At 38.2% G+C, this 23,153-nt stretch overlaps 1 protein-coding gene across 1 annotated transcript in view; it reads right to left on the bottom strand.

Moving 5' to 3' along the window:
* RASA3 (RAS p21 protein activator 3) overlaps positions 1-23,153 on the bottom strand; it is a 232,677-nt gene that overhangs the window by 39,368 nt on the left and 170,156 nt on the right. Inside the window, exon 4 of the mRNA XM_044670496.1 lies at positions 21,431-21,525. Coding sequence (XP_044526431.1) covers positions 21,431-21,525 — 95 coding nt within the window. The remainder of the gene's footprint in view (positions 1-21,430; positions 21,526-23,153) is intronic.

Below are 23,153 nucleotides of genomic sequence, written 5' to 3'. Positions count from 1 at the left end.
AGCATCCCATCTTTAGAGGAAAGTGATGTTAAGTCTCCTGAAGGGGCAGATAAAAGAAAAAAGGAGGAGGAAGAAGAAAAAAAAATGTGACAATGAGAAATATCCGTTCTTTGGAGGATTTTAGTGCATTTTATGCTTATAACTTTTTCTTCTATAGATCACCTTTCCATATAATGCTGGATTTGGAATCAGCAAGACTTAGGTCTGAATGCTACCTCAGACACTTTTTAGCTGTGGGGACTGGAACAAGTCCCTTAAAATCTCAGTCTATTTTCTCATCTGTAAAAAGAAGGTGACAGCAATATCTGTTTCACAGGCTTTATGTGAAGAGTAAATGAAATGATGTAAAAATTACAAACAACAAATTAATAACACCATATAAGTATAAGCTATGATTAATATTAGGAATAGCCTGACCAACTAGTCTTGGCTCTGCCAGAGATGCAGAGAGGAAATGTTTTTGAATAGCACAAAGTTGCAGGGTCGGTAGGGAAATCAGTAAGCATTTATTAAGCAGCTACCATAAGCCAGGTACTGTACTAATCAATGAGGATACAAGGAAGGGCAAAAGATTGACACTGCCTTTAAGGAGGTCACAATCTAATGGGGAAGACAACATACAAACAAATCCATACTAATAATCTATACACAAGGTAAATAGGAAATTATCAATAGAGGGAAGGCATTAGAATGAAAAGAAATTAGGAACGACTTCCTATAGAAGATGGGAATTTAACTGAGACTTGAAGGAAGCCAGAAGGCAGAATATTCCAGACATGAGGGGCAACCAAAGAAGATGCCTAGAGCCAACATATGATGAGAATCATGTTTGAGGACCAGCAAGGAAGTCAATGTTATGGGATTAAATGGTATGTGTGGGGGTACAGGGTATAAGAAAACTGGAAAGGTAGGGAGGAAAGTCTGTCAATGCCAAACAGGATTTTGTGTTTGATCCTAGAGGTGATAAAGAGCCACTGAAAGTAATTGAGTAAGGAGATGACATGGTCAGATCAACATTTTGGGAAAATTGCCTTATGACTGAATGGAGTATAAACTGGAGTGGGACTTGTGGCAGGCAGATCAACCAGCGGGCTATTTATAATAATCTGAACCATTTCGGCAGTATGAAAGAGAATTAAGTATATTCAAGAGGTACCAAAAAGGTCAAATTGATAGTCTGTGATAGCAGACATATGTGGGACATGAGAGATAGTGAGGAATGGAAGATGACATCTAGGTTGTAAGCCTAGGAGACTGGAAAGAGAATAATGTCCTTAGTAGTAAATAAGGAATTATGGAAGAGGGGGAGGGTTTAGGGTGAAAGATAATGAGTTCAGTTTTGGATATAGTGAGTTCATGATATCTACTGGATATTTAGTTTGAGATGTGTAAGAGGAAGTTGGAGATATGAGACTAAAGGTCAGCAGAGAGATTGGGGCTGGATATGTAGGTCTGAGAATCATTAGCACAGAAATGATAATCCTAGGGGAGTGAATAAGATCACAAAATGAAGTAGTATGGCCAGAGAAGAGAGGGGCCCAGAACAAAACCCAGGGGGATAGTCATGGTTAGTGGATGAAACTTGGATGAAGATCCAGGGATGGAGACTGAGTTAGAGGAGAATCAGGAGAGAGGGTATCCCAAAAACCTAGAGGACAGAGAGTATCAAAGAGAAGAGGATGACTAATGATGTCAATGCTACAGAGAAATCAAGAAAGAAGGATTGAAAAGGGGCCACAGGATTTGGCAATTAAAGGATCATTGGTAACTCTGTAGTGAGCAGTTGAATAATGAAGTTGAATTATTCAGTTGAATAATGAAGACAAAAACCAGATTGTAGAGAATAAAGAATAGAGTGAGAAGAGAAGAAGTAGAGACACCTCTAACAGATAGCCTTCTCAAGGAAGTTAGCCACAATTGACAGAAGGGATGTAGGATGATACTTAGCCGGGATGGAAGAGTTAAGTGAGGGGTTTTTGAGAATGGGAGAGGCATAATCATGTTTGTAGGCAGTAGAGAAGAAGCCAGTAGACAGAGATTAGAGATAAGTGAGAGAATGGGGATAACAGGAGGAAATCTGTTAGAGGAGACAAGGAGATTGTGCAGGTAGAAGCATTTTTCTTGGCAAGGAGTAGAGCAATATCTTCATAGGAAACAGGGCAAAGGGGGAAATGGTGGTGGAAGGCATCGGAGTAATATGAGATGAGGAAGAGAGGAAAAGAGAAGCTCTTAGTGAGTGGCCTGTAAAACATAAAACAAAGTTTTCATTTGAGAAAGTAGAGGGAGAAACAGTCATTGGAGATCTGAAGAGGGATGAAAAAGATTTGGAAGAGCCATTGTGGAATGTAAGAGTGTAATTTGATAAGAAAGATGAGGAAGTGGTTCACTAAGAGGTCAAGATGAGGAAAGGAGGAGAAGAGTGGCTAGTGATGGCCTGAGAGAACTGAGAGATTGAGGAACTGGAATTCATGGTATGGATAAAGAATAGGGTTTGGTATGTGAAGGCAAAGGGAGAGGTGGAAAGACAATTGTGGTCAGCTAAGGGAATTTCAGAATGACTAGTACATTCTCTGAAAAGGTGATCTAGGAATAAATAAAAAAGGATCTGTGGAGGGCAGCTGGGTAGCTCTATGGATTGAGAGCCAAGCCTAGAGATAGGAGGTCCTAGGTTCAAATCTGGCCTCAGATACTTCCTAGCTGTGTGACCCTGGGCAAGTCACTTAACCCCAATTGCCTAGCCCTTACCATTCGTCTGCCTTGGAGCCAATACACAGTATTGACTCCAAGACAGAAGGTAAGGGTTTAAAAAAAAAAAAAAAAAGGATCTGTGGTTCCAAGGAAGTACAGCATGTGTAGTGTCCATATCCTAGTAAAATCATCTTAGTCAATAGGCTAAACCAGATTAGGGGTAATTGACTGGCCTTAAACATTTAGTTAGGAAATGTGTATCCTACACAGAGGAATGAATGGATAAAAACAATTTGTTCTTTTTCTTTTTTTTTTTTTTAACCCTTAATTTCTGTGTATTGGCTCCTTGGTGGAAGAGTGGTAAGGGTAGGCAATGGGGGTTAAGTGACTTGCCCAGGGTCACACAGCTGGGAAGTGTCTGAGGCCGGGTTTGAACCTAGGACCTCCTGTCTCTAGTTCTGACTCTCAATCCACTGAGCTACCCAGCTGCCCAAAACAATTTGTTCTAATGGCCAACTGCAGCAGGCACTGTGTATTGGAGCTTGTTCAAACATGGAAGATATCACATCCATCCACCACATCCTAAGTATTGCCTTTGGTCTTGCCTCTGGACTTGGATGACTCTGGAAGAGTGAAGCTGATGATTTTGTACAACTCTGCCTCACTTAAAGCCAATTCATAGGTAAGGTGAGGCATCACTTCATGATATCATTAGTCCTCTTTAAAAATAAAGGACAAGTGGATAAAGAGGCAGGGCTAGAGAAAGGAGGTCCTGGGTTCAAATATGGACTCAGACACTTCCAAGTTGTGTGATCCTGGGCAAGTTACTTAACCCCAATTGCCTGCCCTTACCACTCTTCTATCTTAGAACCAATACACAGTGTTGAGTCTAAGATGGAAGGTAAAGGTTTTGTTTGTTTGTTTTTTAAAAAGGACAAACAATAAAAGAATCTATAAAGGAATATATTTCTTCAGGACTTTTCTCTAAATTAACTCACACCAACCTACCACTTATTTCCAAAGGAAGATTTTGAAATTTTGAACAATTTGAAAAGTGGCAAATGTGAGCTCAAAAGGCATATTGCAAGAAAGTTCAGACAACTGGAAAAATCTAAAACTTAAGTATGTTTCCTCTATTTTAGGGGATCTGTGGAAATAACAGATGATAGCTACACTGATACTCTCTGTCCTCCAGGTTTCTCCATTTTCTCTCCTGATTCTTCTCTTCCTCAGTCTCCATCCCTAGATCTTCTAGGTCTCATCCCACAGGGTTCTGTTCTGGGCCCCTCATCTCTTCTCTGGCTATACTACTTTACTTTGTGATCTCATTAGCTCCTATAGGATTAATTATCAGCTCTGTGCTGATGGTTCTCAGATCTACATATCCAGCCCTAATCTCTCTACTGACCTTTAGGCTCCAACTTCCTCTTAGACATCTTAAACTAAGTGAGAGAGTGGGGATAATAGAGGGGGAAATCTGCTGGGGAAGATAGGATGGGATGAAGTTGTTTGTGCCTCCTTGAACCTAGTAAAATATTTTTTTAAAATAAACTTTCATCAGTATCTTTTGTTTTTGTATTACCTACATGTCAAACATATCCCTCTTCCTCTTCTCAGAGAGCTTCCACTCATAATAAAGAAGGTGGCAAAGGAGTTCAGCAAAATGTAAAAAGCCTGACAATGTGTTCTTCTCTACCCATTGTCTCTAGCTCTGCAAAGAAGTTGGGGAGATACTTTCTCCTAACTTTTCTTTTAAATAAGCTTGGTCATTCTAATTATGCAGCATTTGGGTTTGATTGACAAGTGGTAAAACAGAGTACTTTGAAACATGCCTCAAATAGAAGTGGAACCAGGGTTTGCTGTTTGGATAACCTAAAGATAACACCCCATTCTCTCTCTCTCTCTCTCTCTCTCACCAAGAGTTTGGGAACCCCATCATTAGCAAACTGTAGACCAAAAAAAAACAAAAAAAAACAAAAAAAAAAACAAAACCAGATATTCAGAAGTAACCAGCCTTGCTCTCACACCCTTCTCAAACCCACCAAAGTATGTACCTCATATTTCTACCAGCTGTAGATTTGTGGTTCAAAACAAATATACTGTGTAAAAAAAAAAAAAAAAAAAAGCTGACAACTTACCCATAAAAGTTCTCATACATTAAAGCAGAGCTAAATATCTCCTCTAGTGTCTGAACTAAGGGAGTTCTTTGATGGCTTCTAGGCAGTGAAGACTTTTCTGTCTATGATCTAGTCATTCTTACAATCCTCCTTCACTAGATTTTGCCCTTTATATCAAATATGCTCTCAAGAAGCTGCCATAGAAAACACGACAAACCTCACCCATAAATACTAGCTCAAGCTAAAAAGAGATTCTCCTGTCACAGAGGTGGGCTGATTGAGAAGAAATGATGGGCTTGTTTGCCACGCAGCAATGTGGCAACTGGTTCCAGAAACTTAAAATAAATGTACTTTCTTTGGGAGGTTGTAAGTAACAATGACTTTTAAGTTACTCTTATGATACTTGGCACCACAAACCTAGAAGCAGGCTTTTCCCAACACCAGGGCTGCAACCTTCCATGAAAAAGGTTAAAAGTGATGAGCCAATCCGTTTACTGAATTGATTCTTTCCTGGGGATTAGATAGCTTATTTTATTTTATTTTATTTTTTATTCTTTTAGGTCCTTACTTTCTGTCTTAGTAACAACTCTAAGACAGAAGAGCAAAGACTAAGCAATGGGGATTAAGTGACTTGCCTAGGGTCGCACAACTAGGAAGTGTCTGAGGTCACATTTGAACCCAGGACCTCTCCTCTCTAGGCCTGGCTCTCAATTTATTGTACCACTTAGCTGCCCTTAAATAACTCATTTTAACAGTGTTTAATGAATACCTACTATGCATCCTGTTCTGGCAAGATAAAAACTGTGTCAACAGTTCATGGGGGTTATAGGGTTCAGACCTGGAAGGGGCCTCAGAAATGATCTTGTTTTCATTTTACAGATGTGGAAACTGAGGTTCAGAGACCAAAGTTATAGTAAAAAAAAAGTAAAAAATAAAATATAATCAGTAAATAAGTAAAAAGACATAGTATTCAAACTAAAGCTCTCTGACCCCAAATACAAGTATATTAACTTTATTATATTAATTAAATATATTAACTATATTAATATATAGGGGGCCTTATGCAGGTGAAAAAGGATAGTCTAATTGATGAGTAGTATGCTCTTTTATTATTCCCTACGTTAATTAAACAAATGATACTGCCATTGAGAATAATCCACTTGTACTCAATTTGAAACAACTCACTTGGGGATGGGGGGAAAGTTAGGTGGTACAGTAATTTGAGAGGGGCCTAGAGTCATGAAGACCTAAGTTGAAATATGGGGGGCAGCTGGGTAGCTCAGTGGATTGAGAGTCAGGCCTAGAGACAGGAGGTCCTAGGTTCAAATCCGGCCTCAGACACTTCCCAGCTGTGTGACCCTGGGCAAGTCACTTGACCCCCATTGCCCACCCTTACCACTCTTCCACCTATGAGCCAACACACAGAAGTTAAGGGTTTAAAAAAAAAGAGAGAGAAAGAAAGAAATATGGCCTGAGGCATTTACTCATTGGGTGACTCTGGGCAAGCCACTTAAGCTTGTTGGCCTCAGTTTCCTCATCTGTAAAATGAGCTGGAGAAGCAAATGGCAAACCACTCCATTATGTGCCAAGAAAACTCCATATGGTGTCACAGACATGGCTGGAACCATTAAACACACATTGATGTGGATAAACTCATTAATTAGGTAACCTTTTGTACTTGACAGTGAGCCCTTTGAGGGTATGGCCCTTATATTATTTAACTTTCCATCTCTCCCAGTGCCTGGTCCATAATATTAGCTAATCGCTGAGTTTGATATAGCACTTTAAAGTTTGCAAATTCCTTTATGTACTCATAACCCTGTGGGATCGGTGCTGTTAGAATACTCATTTTACTGATGATGAAACTAAAGGGAAAGACGTTAAATCATTTTGTCTATAGCCACCAGACCGGTAAGTGCCTTGGGAGAAATCCTCTATGGATCATGATGATCTCGAGCCCAACAATCTTTCCACCATACCAAGCCTTCCCCCAGGGTCAATGCTAGAAGCTCGGGAAGGAGGGATCTCCACCGTGTCCAAAAATTCAGCAGAATGTGAAGACACATAGCCACGGACCAGCAGCCCAACAATGGAAGGCAGAGCATATGTGTTACAGAGGGAGCTCTGAACATTTTCTTCAAAAGAAGTTCTGTAGTACAGATATAGGTGGCTCAGGGGAAGAGAGAGACAGTCCTAGAGACAGGAGGTTTGGGGTTCAAATATGACCTCAGACACTTCCTAGCTGTGGGACCCTGGTGCAAATCACTCCTACCCCCATTGCCCATCCCTTTCTGCTCTTCTGTCTTGGAACCAATACACAGTATCGATTCCAAGATAGAAGGGGAAATTTTTAAAGAAAAAAACTGGACACTAAAACAATTGAACATTAACTAGATTACAGAAGACATATTACACAGGTCAAAGAGCGGTTTCATGGAAATTTAACTCTATGTCTGAGGTTGTACTTCAATCTTTCTCTAATCATCATTCTGAATAATAGGCAAATGCATTTGTTGCTTAACCTGCAAGGCATCATCTTTAAGACCTTTCATCCCCACCCAGCCCCACCTTTATCCTTCTACTTTTGTGTCATTTACTACCAAAATAAAGAATGTTGCTGTTGTATCAGTCAATAACATTCCCCCCCTCCCCATACCACAAAAATATGTTACAACTGCTAACAAATTGGCCAGAATTGTCAGTTGGCAGAATGTCCACTTTCCTGTTTCCTGTTTTTCCCAAGAAGAGGGACTAGTACCTCCAAAGGATCAGACCCTGGTAATTGTTAAGGTTTTCCTCTCAGGTTAAATACAGAGATGTCCTGTGATGTAGGATAATTGGTGTTTCCCTTCTCTGGTGCTTGTGAGAGTGGGAGTACATACAGCATAAAAAGTAGAGGCATTCTAGAACCATGAGTAAAAAGGTGAGGTTTCCTAGAAAGTTAACTCTCCTCCATAGTGAGCAGAGGGAAGGCATGAGAGTCTGAAAGACATATCTCTTAAATTAATTAAATTAAATTAAATTAAAGTCTTATCTCTTGAATCTTAGTATGTGATTCCTGATCCCCATCAGGGAGAGAGTTTCCAAAATGAGCATTCTGTACATCTATAAAATCATAGGTGAAGACAAAAAAAATTCTGGCTAATAAAACAAAGCAGAAAAATTTTAAGAGCCTTTATATGGATATACACAGGAGTTTAGATAGGTGACTCAGCAGATAGAACACTAGACTTGGGAGTCAAGAAAACCAAAGTTCAAATCCTGCCTCAGACACTTATTAGTTATGTGACCCTGGGCAAGTCATTTAGCCTCTGTCTTCTTTTAATTCCTCATTTGTAAAGTGAAAGTAATAATAGTACCATCTTCCCAAAACTGTTGTGAGGAACAAAAGAGATAATATCTTTAAAGCCCTTTGCAAACCTTGGGGTTGTTGTTCAGTTATTTCAGTTGTGTCTGACTCTTCATGGCCCCATTTGGGATTTTTGAGACAGATACTGGAGTGGTTTGCCATTTTCCAGCTCATTTAACAGATGAGGAAACTGAGGCAAAAAGGGTTAAGTGACTAGCCCAGGGTCCCGGAGCTAGTAAGTATTTGAGACCAGATTTGAATTCAGAAAGATGAGTTTTCCTGACTTCAGGCCTAGGATTCTTTCCTCTGTGCAACCCAGCTATCATTATTACTATCGTTATTATTAAATTATTATACTATTATTATTATTAAGTACATCAATATTTCAAAGATCCATGATTTCAGGCTTGTGAGGCCTCCTATCAAAATTAGTCACTGTCCTCTTGTAGATAGATAGTTTTCATGAGTTATTATGGACAAAAAAAAAAAAAAAGTCATTCCAGGGAGGAGCCCCACTGAACACTGGACTGGTCCTTGGGCAGCATGCTGACTTCCAGCCTGAAGGGGACTCCAACTTACTCTATTTGTTAGGCCTGCCACAGCTTATCCTCTTCTGGCCCAGCCTTCAGGAGCTCTCGGTCACTTCAGTGAAGTACTTTAATACAGGGTTACATAGATGAGAGATTTTTTAAAAAAAGTTTTTGACTAACATCTTGGACTACTTCAGTGAAGAAAGTAAGCTATGACTCAATTTCAGTTCTAACTATGAATCCATTGCCAAAAGTTTGCAATAGAGGTCATTCTGGGGCCATATTTCCACCTACACCAAGAATAGTGGAATTCCACTAAGCCCTATAAGGAGAGAGAGAAATAACCAAAACCTAAATGCATGAACGCCCAGGACCTCAGAGAGTTAGAATCTCATACTTATTGGTTTTCTGTAAAGAAGAGAAGTACAAAGTTTCCTCCAGAAACTGAGCTTCATCTAATGGCTGTTTTTAAACCAATCTAGGCTGAAGCTGTATTTGACACAGCTGAGCCAACTCAAGGTTTCCATGCCTCTGCCTACTCCGAGATAGCAAAAACCCTTCCCTTGTTCTGCTCCCCAGACGAAGCACGGCTAGCCAAGAGGCAGCCACAAAAAACCATTGGCCCTATCAGAGCAGCTCCAATACATCTTTCCCTCCTCGAAACAACTGGAAGAACCTTGTCTACAACAGTTAGGCCAGTCAACAGATGGCCTTACTCATTTGCACATGTTAAATATTTGTACATGCAAACTTGAAAATATTCTGGCAACTTCTGCACTTCTTATCTCAACCGTTCGAAAGGGAAAAACTATTTGAATAGAACAGAAAATGGATAGACTTTGTTGGCAGGCTTCTCCTTTCATCTTAACATATCTGATTATATAAAGAAACTTAAGAAAACACTTACATTTGGGTACTTGACACGTTTGTCTTAGACTGAGATAATAGTTCCAAAAAGACCCAGATTCACTCAATCCTCGCAATTAACCTAGTTATAGGAGCCCAACACAGGTATTAAGAGGGAGCACACCGTGGAGTTTGAGGGCTGGGGTTCAAATCCTAGCTCTGCTACTTTTGTGGTTTGGGGTCAATCAATCAATCAACCAATAGATATTGATTAAGTGGCTACTACCTACACCACACATTACTGAATCATTTAGCTGAAGTTTCCCCATTTAACATTTACAAAATAAGGGGGTTAGAAAGGTCCTATAAAGAAAATAGAATCACAGCTGAGACTTGCAGGAGGAAAGGAATTCCAAAATGCAGACATGAGAAGGAAGAGGATTTCCAGTTCAAAACAGAGCTTGGGCAAATATGACAAAATGCACTGCAGTTCTAGGTATGGCTATGACTTAAAATATAGGTAAGAGAGTAGGCAGGTGGCTCAGTGAACTGAGAACGAGGCTGAGGGGAAAGAGGTCCTGGGTTCAAATTTGGCCTCAGTGTTTCAAATACACATTTTAAATCCCTGTTGCAGACTAAGGTGAAATTCTCTATTTGTTAGAGTTGTAAAAACATGGAGGTACTAGAATATTGAATAGTTGGTATAGAATATTGTATTGTGAAAGCCAAAACTGGAATGTGCAGATGTTATGATTTGGATAATTTTATGTACTGTCTTTTTTGTTTGTTTTAATCTTTTTAAACAACAACAACAGATTTTTTTTTTCAGGAGGCACACAATAATTTATTAAAGCTCCCTTGGGAGAATCCTCAGTCCTCAGCCTCCAGTCCAGTCCCTAATAAGCTATTCCACCCAAAGCTATTATTCCATGATATCTCTAAAACAGACAAAGGAAGACTAGCTATATGATCCTGGGTCAGTCACTTAACCCCAGTTACCCAGTCCTTACTACTCTTCTGCCTTGGAGCCAATACTCAGTATTGATTTCAAAATGGAAGGTAAAGGTTTTTTAAAAAATAAATAAAATACCAGAAAAAATTTTTAACAAAGTGCTAAGCCTCAAAGTCTTCATGTACAAACTTTAGTGATGGCATTTAAAATACAAAAACAAAAAACACTGGAAAAACCAGGATGAGTATTTTCTCCTGTAAAAGTGAAATTTGGAAAATGCCATCTAAAAGTATATATATTTCTATGGACATGGGAAATGTATCAAACTACATTTCCCGTGGTCCAACGGGTTTCCATTTCCGGTTCTTTGGGCGTGGGGAGGCCTACGTCTCTACGCAGAGAGGAGTTTAAAGCTCCTGGGTTAGGTGGGAGTGGTCTCTTGGCCAGCAGACTAGGGAGGAGACAGGAGACAGTAATGGCGAGGGCGGCGGTTTTGAATTCTTACAAGCGCGTGATCTAATAACTTTATCTATCAGCATGGCTTTAATTAAAATACTAACATATATATTTATAGTAGCCTTTATTATTTTTCATATTTATACTCCCCAAATATGAATAAATCAAAAAGGACTGATATATATTTGAAGCTCCTAGGAGAATTTGATGCTGACAAGAGAATCTTGCCCAGAGACCTCTGCTTCCTAAAAAAGATCTAGACATTTGTAAATGATATATAGGCATACCTTACTTTATGGTGCTTTGCTTTATTGTGGGATTTTTTACAAATTAAAGACTTGTGGCAACTCTGCCTCATGGTTATCTTTTTTTTTTTTTTTTTATGAAATTGCCACAGCCACCCCAATCTTCAGCAAACACCACCTTGATCAGTCAGCAGCCAATAACATTGAAGCAAGACCTTATACAAGAAAAATTATTATAACTCACTGGAGATGCTTGGCATTTAAAATTTTTTTTTAAAACCCTTACCTTCCATCTTGGAATCAATACTGTGTATTGGTTCCAAGGGAGAAGAGCAGTAAGGGCTAGGCAATGGGAGTTAAGTGATTTGCTCAGGGACATGGCTAGGAAGTATCTGAGAATTTGTATCAGATTTGAATCCAGGATCTTCCATCTCCAGTACCAGCTCTCAATCCACTGTCATCAAGTTGCCCCAGGTTATCATTTTTTAGCAATCAAGTATTTTTACATCAAGGTATGTATATTTTCTTAGATATAATACTATGGTACACTTAATAGACTACAACATAGTATAAACGTAACTTTTATATGCACTAGGAAACAAAAAAACTCATATGACTTGCTTTATTGTGATATTTACTTTACTGCAATGGTCTGGAACCAAACCTGCAATATCTCTGAAGTATGCCTGTAGTATACAACCTAGAGAACCAAAGGGAATAAATTATATTACAATCAAGTTCACTATCATCTTCCTCTGCACCAAAGGAAACGTTAGAAAGTCCAACAATGGAAGGTCATTCCATATCAGATAATTTAGAGATGAAGAAATCTATTAGTTTATCCAATATGACAGTACAGGACCTGCAAAATGACAATCACTCAGTTCTCACATGGGAACTGGTAGAAGTCACTTAATAAATTTTTTTTTGAATGAGCTAGTATGAACAAGTGAACAGAGAGCTCAAGAAATTAGACTCAATAAAGGTTCCATTCATAGAATGCATTGAACATCAGTCTCTAGAGAGAATCTAAGAGAAAGATAATCTGAGTCAAGATTCTAATGTAGACAAGAATATGGATATGCCATTGTAGAATGTAGACTGCTACCAAGGTGGCCTCAGTCTCTAGGATACAACATCCTGCCTTACTAGGACAGACAAGGGAAACCCAGAGGTACACAATTTCATGCCTATTGCATCTCTAATAGAGATCCCAAGAAAACAGAAATCTCAGATGGTACCAAGGGCAATGGACGACCCCAGTGGCCCTCAAGTATCATGGTACTACAATTAGATTGCTGGCTAATGTTCACAAAAAGTCTTTTCCCCCATAGGACAAAGCATCCAAGAGTGACAGTTATTCTCATGGTAGTAATGTTGAGATTATCTGACCAGTGACAAAGCTAACATATGATGTACCTTGGATAATGTATGAGCAACTCCCCAGATGGTACATGAATGTTGGCTGGAAAATAAATATATTGTATCCAATAGAAAAGGTCAAATAAATGATTCACAGCATGTAAAGTTTACCATAGGTGAACATTGCATATTGTGAATCATGTTACTATACAAAATACATTTTATGTATTTGTGACATATCATATCTGGTGTAATTTGCAGTTAGTGAAGGGACTTTCAATCGCCTTTATTTCCCTAGAGCAGTGATGGGCAAACTATGGCCTTCGGGCCAGATGTGGCCCCCTAAAATGCTCTATCTGGCCACGGGACATTATTCCTAATCTGATGAATACAATGAGTAGGATACAATACAATGAAACTTTGAAAGAGTTGCCCTAGAAACAGACTGACAGATGAGTATTTCCTTTCCTTTGGCCCCCTCTTTAAAAAGTTTGCCCATCACTGGCCTAGAGTAATTGGATGAGTGTTTCTGCACAAAAGGGAGATGAATGATAACGGGTGGAGCAAGGAAGTAAGAGAGAATGATGTGGAGGAGGGGAGAGGAAGGAAAAAATGATTTCATGGATTTTCCTATTATCTTGCCCTAAGGAGATGTTATTCAGAAAATAGAGAGTTACAAATTTAATTCAGCTTGACCTGAGAAATTAGACTGAGTGGCTAAACTATGGAACCATTGTGTAGAAAGAAATTTGACAGTCATGTGTGGTAGGAAGTTGAAGACATTTAGATTTGAAATGCTTTACCAGAAATAGTTATTTAGGGGTTGTCAGGCCCTCAACATATGTCTAATTACCATTCCTATCTCAAGTTTTACCCATAATTTTACAGGCTTGTGATATAGCAATTTGAAGGAGAAGAAATAAACTTCTTTCATAACATAATTGAACAAAAGCCTCAAGAACAAATTCGAGGAGATCAAGAAAGATCTTGCCCTTTCTAATTCATGGTAATTCCATTTTCCTTTTATGGGGAGTATAACATAAATTGTCTAATCTAGAAGGAAAAGAACCCAATTGTACAAAGATATTCATAAGCATATTTTTTTTGCTGTAATAAAGAGCTATAAACAAAGTATCAGCTGAAGAATGGCTAAACAACTTATGTTAAATGAATGTGATGGATTGTCATGTGCCCCAAGGTAGGCTGAGTACAAAAGATTTGGAACTGATGCATTGAGATGAGCAGAACTAGAATACATTATACAATGACTACAATAGCCTAAAAGAAGCCAACTTTGAGCATACTAAAGAACTCTGACCAACAGAGTGACCAATCATATCTTTATTTTTTTATATTTTTATTTTGAGTATTTTCCCATATTTACATTTTCATGTTCTTCCCCTCTCCCCAAACCCCTAATCCCCCTTAGCCAACGCACAATTCCACTGGGTTTTACATGTATCATTCCAATCATATCTTTAGAAGACTGAATTCAAATTATGTTCCCTGCCTCTTGGCAGAAAAGTGATGGATTAGAGAGAGGAATGAGATATAAATGCTCAGAAATGGTCAATATGCTGATTCATTTTGCTTGACTAACCTGTTCCTGGAGAAGTTGGATTTCTATTCAAGATGAGGGCAAGTTAATAGATTTTGATGGAAACACATGCACAAAAGAAAACATCAATAGGTATTAAAAAAAACAACAACACCTTACTTTCTGATTTAGTAACAACTCTGAGACAGAAGGCCAAGGACTAGGCAAATGGGATTAAGTGACTTGTCTAGGGTCACACAGCTAAGAAGTATCTGAGGCCAGATTTAAACCCAAGTCTTCCTACTCCAGGATTGGCACTCTATCTACTGTGCCACATAGCTGCCCCCATCACTAAACATATAAAAATGTAAAGAAAAATTTAAAAAGAAGTTCCAAAATGCAATAAATAGGACAGCTTTTGTTTCCTCCATGTCAAATTTAATGTGCTTTAAAAAAAAACCCTTACTTTTTGTTTTAGATTCAATATTGTATATTGATTCCAAGGCGGAAGATGCTGAGCAAAAGAGCTTAAGTGACTTGCCCAAGGTCACACAGTTAGGAAGTATCACATTTGAACCTAAGACCTCCTATCTATAGGCCTGGCTCTCAATCCCCTGAGCCACCTAGTTGCCCCCTAATATATGCTTTTTTTATAAGACTACATAAGAAATATCAATAAATAATATCCTTTTAACATTTTCAAAAGTTTACAGTGGTGGGCTTAGTTGTTCTTGTCTTAAACATTTTTACTATGAATTATTCATCAGATCAAGAAACTATATGCTATTCTATCTCATCTGAAAATTCTGTATTTGACATTTCAAATAGAAACAGTGGCTCAGAGAGAGGCTCCAAAACACATTTACAAAGATCTGCTTATATCTCTAGTAGACCCCTTCTGCTTAAGTAGTCTTAATCCTCTTTGTAAAATGAGCCATTTCATCACAGTGTAATCATTCAAAGAGAGATATAAAATTCATCAGGGACCCAGTCATTGAGAGCTAAAAAATGAGATATACCAATACTGATAGTGGTAATAATAATAGTGCTTTAAAATTTGCAAAGTGCTTTATAAATTTGTCTCTCATCTAATCCTTAACAACAACCTTGAGAGGAAGGTATTATTAATACCCCCATTTTTACAAATGAAGAAACTGAAACAGACAAGCATTAAGTGACTTGTCCAGAATCCCCAAACTAGCATATGTGTTGGAGGCAAGATCCAAACTCCATGACTCTAGGCCCTGCATTCTATCCACTGTGCCTTGTAGCTGCTCTGTTTCTATATACCGGTGATGGCAAACCTATGACATGTGTGTCAGCACTGACATACATAGTCACTTTTGATGACACGTGGCCACACGCAGCCGCATACAGAGAAGTATGGGGCCGCATGCCGAGGATGAAACATTTGCTGTAGTGTAGCGTAGACACTCTGTGCACTATAGATGACAATTCTACCTATACTAATTTACCTATTTTGGTTTCTTAAATAGTTATATATTACAATTATACATTTTTGTTATTTAAACTATAAATATCGTGAAATTATGGCTTTTTTCTTAAAGTGACACACCACCTGAATTATGCTCAGTTTTTTTGGTGAATTTTAGCACATCAAGCTCAAAAGTTTGCCCATCACTGCTATATACTATCAATGTGTTATTTGCATAAGCTCATTAAAATAATTGGTTTTTTTAAATAACCCTCTGGGTCAAACGATAGACAAATTGGTTTCTATGAGATAACCAGAGATGAAAAACAGAGCAAAAAATACAAAGATACGGTCCATTTTCTCATATTTCATTTCTTCTGCTTTTTAAAATCAAATTTCATACTTGAACCTGTTGATGAGTTTCATGTTTCAGTTATGATGTTTAAGGTTATAAATGATTAGAAAATGTTCTTCTCTAATAGATGTTTTTTCCAAGTTCCAACACCATGCAAAAATAACCAGGACAGTTCTGCAAATGTTGACTGCCTTTAGTTACCATATTGCAAAAGAAAGTCTTTATGTTCTATAGTAAGAAAATAGCCCTCCTACCACTTCTTAAATTTCTATTTAATATTTAAGTATGGAAACTAAGTATAAACCCTTATTATAAAAGTGACACAAAAAAAGGGACCAAGAAAGTAGTAAAGAACTCAAGTATAAAAAACTGTAAGCCCCCTTGAGGGCAAAGACTATGTCATGTTTTCACTTGCAAATCCCCAGTGCCTAGATTCATTCAATGGAATGCAACTGAATATAAGAATGATTTTAAAAGCCATCTGTGGAATGACTGGCATTATGAAGTAAAGAGACAAAACTGATCTTTTTTTAAAAAAGCAAAACATGATGATTGCAGAATAAATTATGGCTGCGAAACAGAATAAAATTGTACTAATCTAGAATGCAAAATTATAAGCAACCACTTGACAACCATCTGTCAAAGAAGTTGTATAAGAGATAGGTAAGCACTTTTATCAGACGACCTCCATGGGCTCTTCAAAATCTGGGATTCTAAGATTCTAAAGGAAAAGGAAAAATTCTGTCCCAACCACAATTTTTTTTGAAAATGCAATTTTATCATGTCCATTATATGCCAAGTAAATGTTCGACGGGGCCTGCTTTAATGAGCAGTTCAGAATCTACAATGTGTACAGAGTTACTAATAGGATGGTTTTGTAAAGATCTTTGAGGAAGTTTTATGTTCTTAAGTAAGCTAACCAGTCTACCATTTCATTGGCATGATTTGTTTAATGAAAGCTATTTTCAGGGCCAGTACCAGTCATATGTAACCTTAGAAAGAAGATGGGGGAGATTAAGACATCTCAGAATCAACCCATTCCTGGATTAATTCAAGGCACAGTCCTTCAAGATCTTCTTCCCCTTATTAATCAACAAATCTTTACCATGTATATGCTAAAAGCTAGAGATAGAGATACAAAATTCCCTGTCCCCTAATGAGGGCTACAACATGTCCAAATATAGGCATATTTACAAAATAACTACAAAGTAGAAATCCTGTTAACATGAGAGGGGAAAGCACTATCCACAGTGGGAACCAGGAAAGGCCTCCTGCAATAGCTGAGTCTTGAAGAAAACCAAAGATTCCAAGAAGGAGAAAGTATTCCAAGCATGGGGGCAATGGGAGATGGAGAATCAGGGGTGAGGATCATCTTGTGTAAAACAAAGTTATGACTAAGGATCAGTCTCTTTTGCTGGTTCCTTGTCTATTTCATGACCCTAAATATAAGTGAATGCAAAGTTCTGTCCTGGGCTATTTTCTATTCTCTCTAAGCACTTCTGAGTTCTTGACTTCCATGGATTTAATTATCATCTCTATGAAGATGACTCCTAGACCTATATATCCAGACCATCATGAGCTCCAGGTGCATATCTCCAAATGCCTACTGAATATTGCAAACTAGATGTTCCATGGGCATCTCAAACTCACTATGTCCAAAACTGAACTCCTCATTTTCCCCCAAACCCATCCTCAACTTCCAAACATTATGATTCCTGTCAAGGGAACTACTATCCTCCCAGGCCCTTAGGTTCACAGCCCCAGAGTTATCTTCCAGTCCTTACTCTTCCTCACCCCAAATATCCAATCCATTGTTGAATGTTGCTGTTTATGCTACCACAATTTCTCTTATACCTGTCCCCTTTGTCATACTTATATGGTTATCACCACCAAGTTCAGGCTCTTATTATCTCTTACATGGACTATCAAAGTACTTTCTTAATTGCTTTCCTTTATTCAAGTCTCTCCCATTATCAAGAAGCATACAGTAGTTAAACTAGGGGAAAGCTAGGTGGCTTGGTGGATTGAGAGCCAGATCTAAAGATAAGAGGTCCTGGGTTCAAATCTGGCCTCAGACACTTCCTAGCTGTGTGACCCTTGGCAAGTCACTTAACCCCCACTGCCTAGACCTTACCATTCTTCTGCCTTGGAATCAATACTGACAGAAATGATGTGATTTTTTAAAAAATAATTAAACTATCTTATGGGACCTTAGAGATCCTGCCACTAATTCTTTCTGTGTAATGTTGGGCAAATTATATCATTTATCTGGGCCTCAGCTTACTCATTTATAAAAGAAGGATAATATTTGTTCTGTCTACCTCAAAGAGTTATTATAAGGTTAAGGGAGAGAAAAGAAGGCTCTTTAAACTTTCAAGCCCTATAGAAATGAATTATTTTATTATAGCTTATTGTGTTTTGAAACAAGGACCAAAGCAGCATCTCTAATGTGGACATGAAAGTGGGACCCTTCAGAAGCAGCCTCCTAATAGTTGCCATTGGTATCCATTGATGTGTCAGTATCATTCAAATATCACCTATGATTTCTGCATCACAAACACAATCCATCAATGCATTGATGTCAGCTCATATCAGCTCTCTTTATCTCTCTTACACTGATTTCATTGATGAGGTGAAAAGGACAAGGGTCCTCTACCATTTCAAGAGTTTGGATCAAGTTGATTTAGCACAGAAAATTAAGATCACACTGAAGACCACATATGAGCCAAATACCCCTGTGCTGAGCTTTTACTTCCATCACTGAGCAGAACATGGAAAGTAGAGACAATTCAGGGTGGAGCCAGAAAAAATCTTTCTGAGGTATACAAAGAAAAGTTTAAAATTCAATTCAGCACACATGTAATAGATGGTAAAGTTAACTTTTCCTCCTTGGAGTTTCACTCCATCCAGAAATATCACCCTATCCAGATTCTAGCAGGTAATACTCACCCAATATGGTTCTTTCTCTTCCTTTCTTTCAGTGTCTAGCACTCTACTCCACTCTATCAACACTTTTTAAATAGGGACTTCAATTTACACATTGATTCTCTCCTAAATACCCTTGTCTCCCAGTTAATCAAATGCTTCATTTTTCATAATCTACGCTTTGTTTTACCTTGGGCATACCCAAGGTTAGTCATACCTTCCATCACAACCTCACCCCAAAGTGTTGCATCTCCTTGATCCATAACTCTAAAATTCTTCTTTGACCCTGTTTCTATTCCTCCTAAATAAACCTATTCTCAGTTCTTAGTATAACCTACAGTCACTAAATCCTTCCAAGTCTTCACCAGTTATAACCCTTGACAACTTTCATTCCTTCAAAATCTTGACCTTATTGAACAATTCAACTTGACATTGTCTTCTATTCTTGAATTCTTCCCCTCACTGTCATTCATCTCTTTCTAAATCCCAACCTTGGATCAACACTCTCACTGGCCTTTCTCATTTTTGTCTTCTCCTGCTCTCTAGCTGTTAGAGAAGTCACATACCCCTACCAACTAGGTCCCCTTCAAATTTATAATATCCAAACTCAGCCAAGTCCTACTTGCTGTGTACAGTCCTTTCCATCTTACTCAACTATCACAGAAGTCACAGCTTTTATTCCAAACACCTTCTTAAACCACTTCTATTAACTGAAGTAGGTTAAGTCTCAGTAGAAGATCGTACTTCCTACTTCAATGAAAAATAAACTGAAATTATCCCTTGAAAATTCCTTCTCCACCCCCTATTTCTATACATCAAAGCAGTAGCTGACCTTTAAGGCCCCTTCTAGCTCTAAGACTTATGATCTCAGATAAAAGGGTATACACAAAGTTTCTTTTCTTTCTTTGCTTTCTCTGTATTCTCTATGTTATCTCATCAGCACCATACTTTAATCTATTATCTCTCTATGCATATGATGTATACATGTATATCCAGCCCTGATCCCCTTCTCAAACTATAGTTCCATACTCTATCTGCCCATTTGATGCCTCATCTGGTTGTCCCATAGACATCTCAAAGTCAACATGACCAAAACAGATATCATTGTTTCCCCTTAAACTCACCATTCTTTCTCACTTCCCTATTTCTATTTAAGGTACCACCATTCTCCTAGTCACCAGGTATGCATTCATCTTCAGCTCCTCACTCATATTAATCCTACCTCTATAACTGCCAAGCTTTTCGATTTTATTTCCACAGCTATGTATAGTAATTGTCCTTTTTTCTGTATTTACTTCTCAACCATCCCAACTCTGGTCCTTATTACTTCTATCCTAGACTACTGTAATAGCCTTCTATTCAGTCCCTGAATCTTGGCACTCCTCATTCTCATTCATCCTTCTCTCAGCCACCAAAGTGACATTCCTAAAGTATGTGTTTGAACATGTCACTCCACTGCTCAAAAAACTCCAACAGTTCCTTATTATCTCTATGATCAAATATAAATTCTTCTGTTTGTCATTTAAAACCATTCACAGACTAGTTTCAATTTACCTTTCCAAACTTACTATGCTTTATTCCCTTTCACACAAACAAGAGTCAGCCAAAGTATCCTTCTTGCTATTCCTCCCATGATATTTCATCTCCCATCTCTGTTGTATTGCCAAGGATGCACTCCACCTTCACCGTTCCACCCCTTAAAAATCCCTAGTTTCCCTCAAAACTCAGCTCATCTTACTTTCTATGTTTCCTGACCTTCCAGGTGCTAGTTCCTCTCTCCAAAAATAGTCTTGTATTTTATACTTATTTATGTACCTATTTTTTTCATCAACAGAATGATTAAGTTCCTTCAGTGCTGAAATTATTTCATTTTTGTCTTTGTAGCCAAACCACCTAGCACATAGGAGGGAGTTTATATATGCGTATAGATTGACTAGTTGAGAGAAGAGTGTCAATAAGATATTGATTTTTAAAATATCTGTGCAGCAGTAAAGATCCACTTAAGAGGAGATTTGGAGGAAAACCAGTAGTCTTCCCATTTTGATAACTTCTGATAGCAGCATATAGCTTTTCAGAAATACGAACATAGTAGGTAAATGGTAAGAGTTCTTCAAGGCTGAGGACTAGCAGGGCAAAAATGACAAATCAAGTAGATCAGGAATTCAAGGGTGGAAGAAATGACACTGTCGAAATGCCTGACCATGAAGATGGCTGGGCAAGCAAAGGGCAGAAAAGGGCTGACAGACTATGAGAACAGAGAAGAATAGTCATTCTTCTGGACTGAGAAAACATTTGAACGTGTCTCTATAATAACAAAGTAAGTCGTAATGTACGTATTCCTTTCCCACAGACCAGGGGTTGGCAACCTTTTTGGCCGTGAAAGCCATAAACACCACATTTTTTAAAATGTAATTTCATGAGAGCCGTACAGTGCTCACGGTGCGCTCCTGTAACAGCACCTGAAAAAAAATTAACTTTATGGCTCCTGCAGAAAGAGCCATATCTGGCCCTCAAAAGAGCCAGATATGGCTTGAGAGCCATACATTGCTGACCCCTGCCACAGACCCTGATGGTTATCTGCAGTGTGTTTTTAATTCTGTGCTAGGCTGGATGCTCTGTCATGGAAATCTCACCTGGACTTCTGAATCAGCATCAACGTGCTGCAGCTGAAACCAAGTATCCCTGTTATGGTACTTCTGGAGGTCTTCCTTCTGTATGGCCACTTTTCCTACAGGTACAAGGCAAAAGAAAAGAAAGACAACATAAGATCATGAACCTGCCAGCTTGGACTAGTTTTATTAGGAGAATACTTCATCCATTCATCATCCAAGACTTTTTATTCTAAAAAGAGACACCAGTTAAATGATTTCTCTTGTCTTCTTTTTCCCACAACCAGATTTTTCCCAAACCAGTGACATTTAGATTTCAAATATTTTACTTCAACATAATTTCAAAGTACAAGCTCTTCCTTTGTCCTTTTAGTTGATGACCCCACAGAATGATTGATTTTCCCAACAACAGACTGTTATAAAATGAAAAATATTATTATAATATCTTAAATTTAACAAATACTGTGCATCTCTTCATGGTGCTCAAAGCTGTCCCACATATTAGTATTTCTTTTTGTCTTTTTTGTGGGTCCCAGACCTTATTTATTTTTATTATTAATTATTTTTAATTTAACATTTTATTAATTTGTTTATTTTTGCTTATTATTATTGTTATTTTACATTTATCTTGAACATATCCCAGGGAGAGAAGACTAGTATTATAATCATTATTGTACTTATAATTATTATATTATACTATTATTATTATCCTCATATAATGGAGGGAGTAAAGAACTGCTATAACAAGGAAGCACAAAGTAGCAACTTAAGCTGTATATGAAGTTCATCTGCTTAGTTCATGAATTGACACCTGAAACTGAGGCAGTAACAAATGATTTGGGTAGTAAAGCTTATATATGTTCTATGTCTCAGTTTCCTTACTTTTAGGGCAAGGGACCTCAGTGGATTGAGAGCCAGGCCTAAAGACAGGAGGTCCTAGATTCAAATCTGACCTCAGACACTTTCTAGCTGGGTAAATCTGGGCAAGTTACTTGACCCCAATTGCCTAGCTCTTATTGCTCTTCTACCCTGGAACTAATACTTAGTATTACTTAGTATTGGTTCTAATGTGGAAGCTAAGGCTACCAAAAATAAATAAATAAATGAAGCCAAGTCATCTAGCATTTTTAGAGCCAAAGAAGAACATGGCTCCCCCTAAAATGGTTCCCTTTTTTCACAATTCATTTGGCCAGCATAGCACTGAGAAGTAGGCTGCCATGTTTGACCTAGGGAGAGGACAATGGATTCAGAGAGAGTAGATGTGGTCGAGTCTTGGTTCTTGCCCAAATTTTGTAACTCAACAAGTTACTTCATTTCTGAGCTTTCTTTGTCTGTAAAGTGGGGCTAATGCCACATATATCACCTATCTCACAAAGTAGTTATGAGGAAAGCATTTTGTAAACCATAAAGTGCTTAGAAAATGTGAGTATTCTCTCTGTTGCCTCCAATACTTATATTACTGTGGGCAAATCATTTACTTCTCTAAAACTCAGTTTCTTTTTAAAGTGAGGGGGCAGCTAAGTGACACCGTGGATAGTATGCAGGGCCTGAAGTAAGGAAGACGTATCTTCCTAAGTTCAAAGCCAACCTTAGATACTTAACTAGCTGTGTGACCTTGCCCAGGTACTTAGCTCTATTTGCCTTAAACTGAATAAAGGAAGGAAGGAAGGAAGGAAGGAAGGAAGGAAGGAAGGAAGGAAGGAAGGAAGGAAGGAAGGAAGGAAGGAAGGAAGGAAGGAAGGAAGGA

The sequence above is a fragment of the Gracilinanus agilis genome, chromosome 3 (assembly GCF_016433145.1).
Source record: "Gracilinanus agilis isolate LMUSP501 chromosome 3, AgileGrace, whole genome shotgun sequence".
Taxonomy (NCBI): domain Eukaryota; kingdom Metazoa; phylum Chordata; class Mammalia; order Didelphimorphia; family Didelphidae; genus Gracilinanus; species Gracilinanus agilis.
This window is presented reverse-complemented; position numbering and strand designations above follow the sequence as displayed.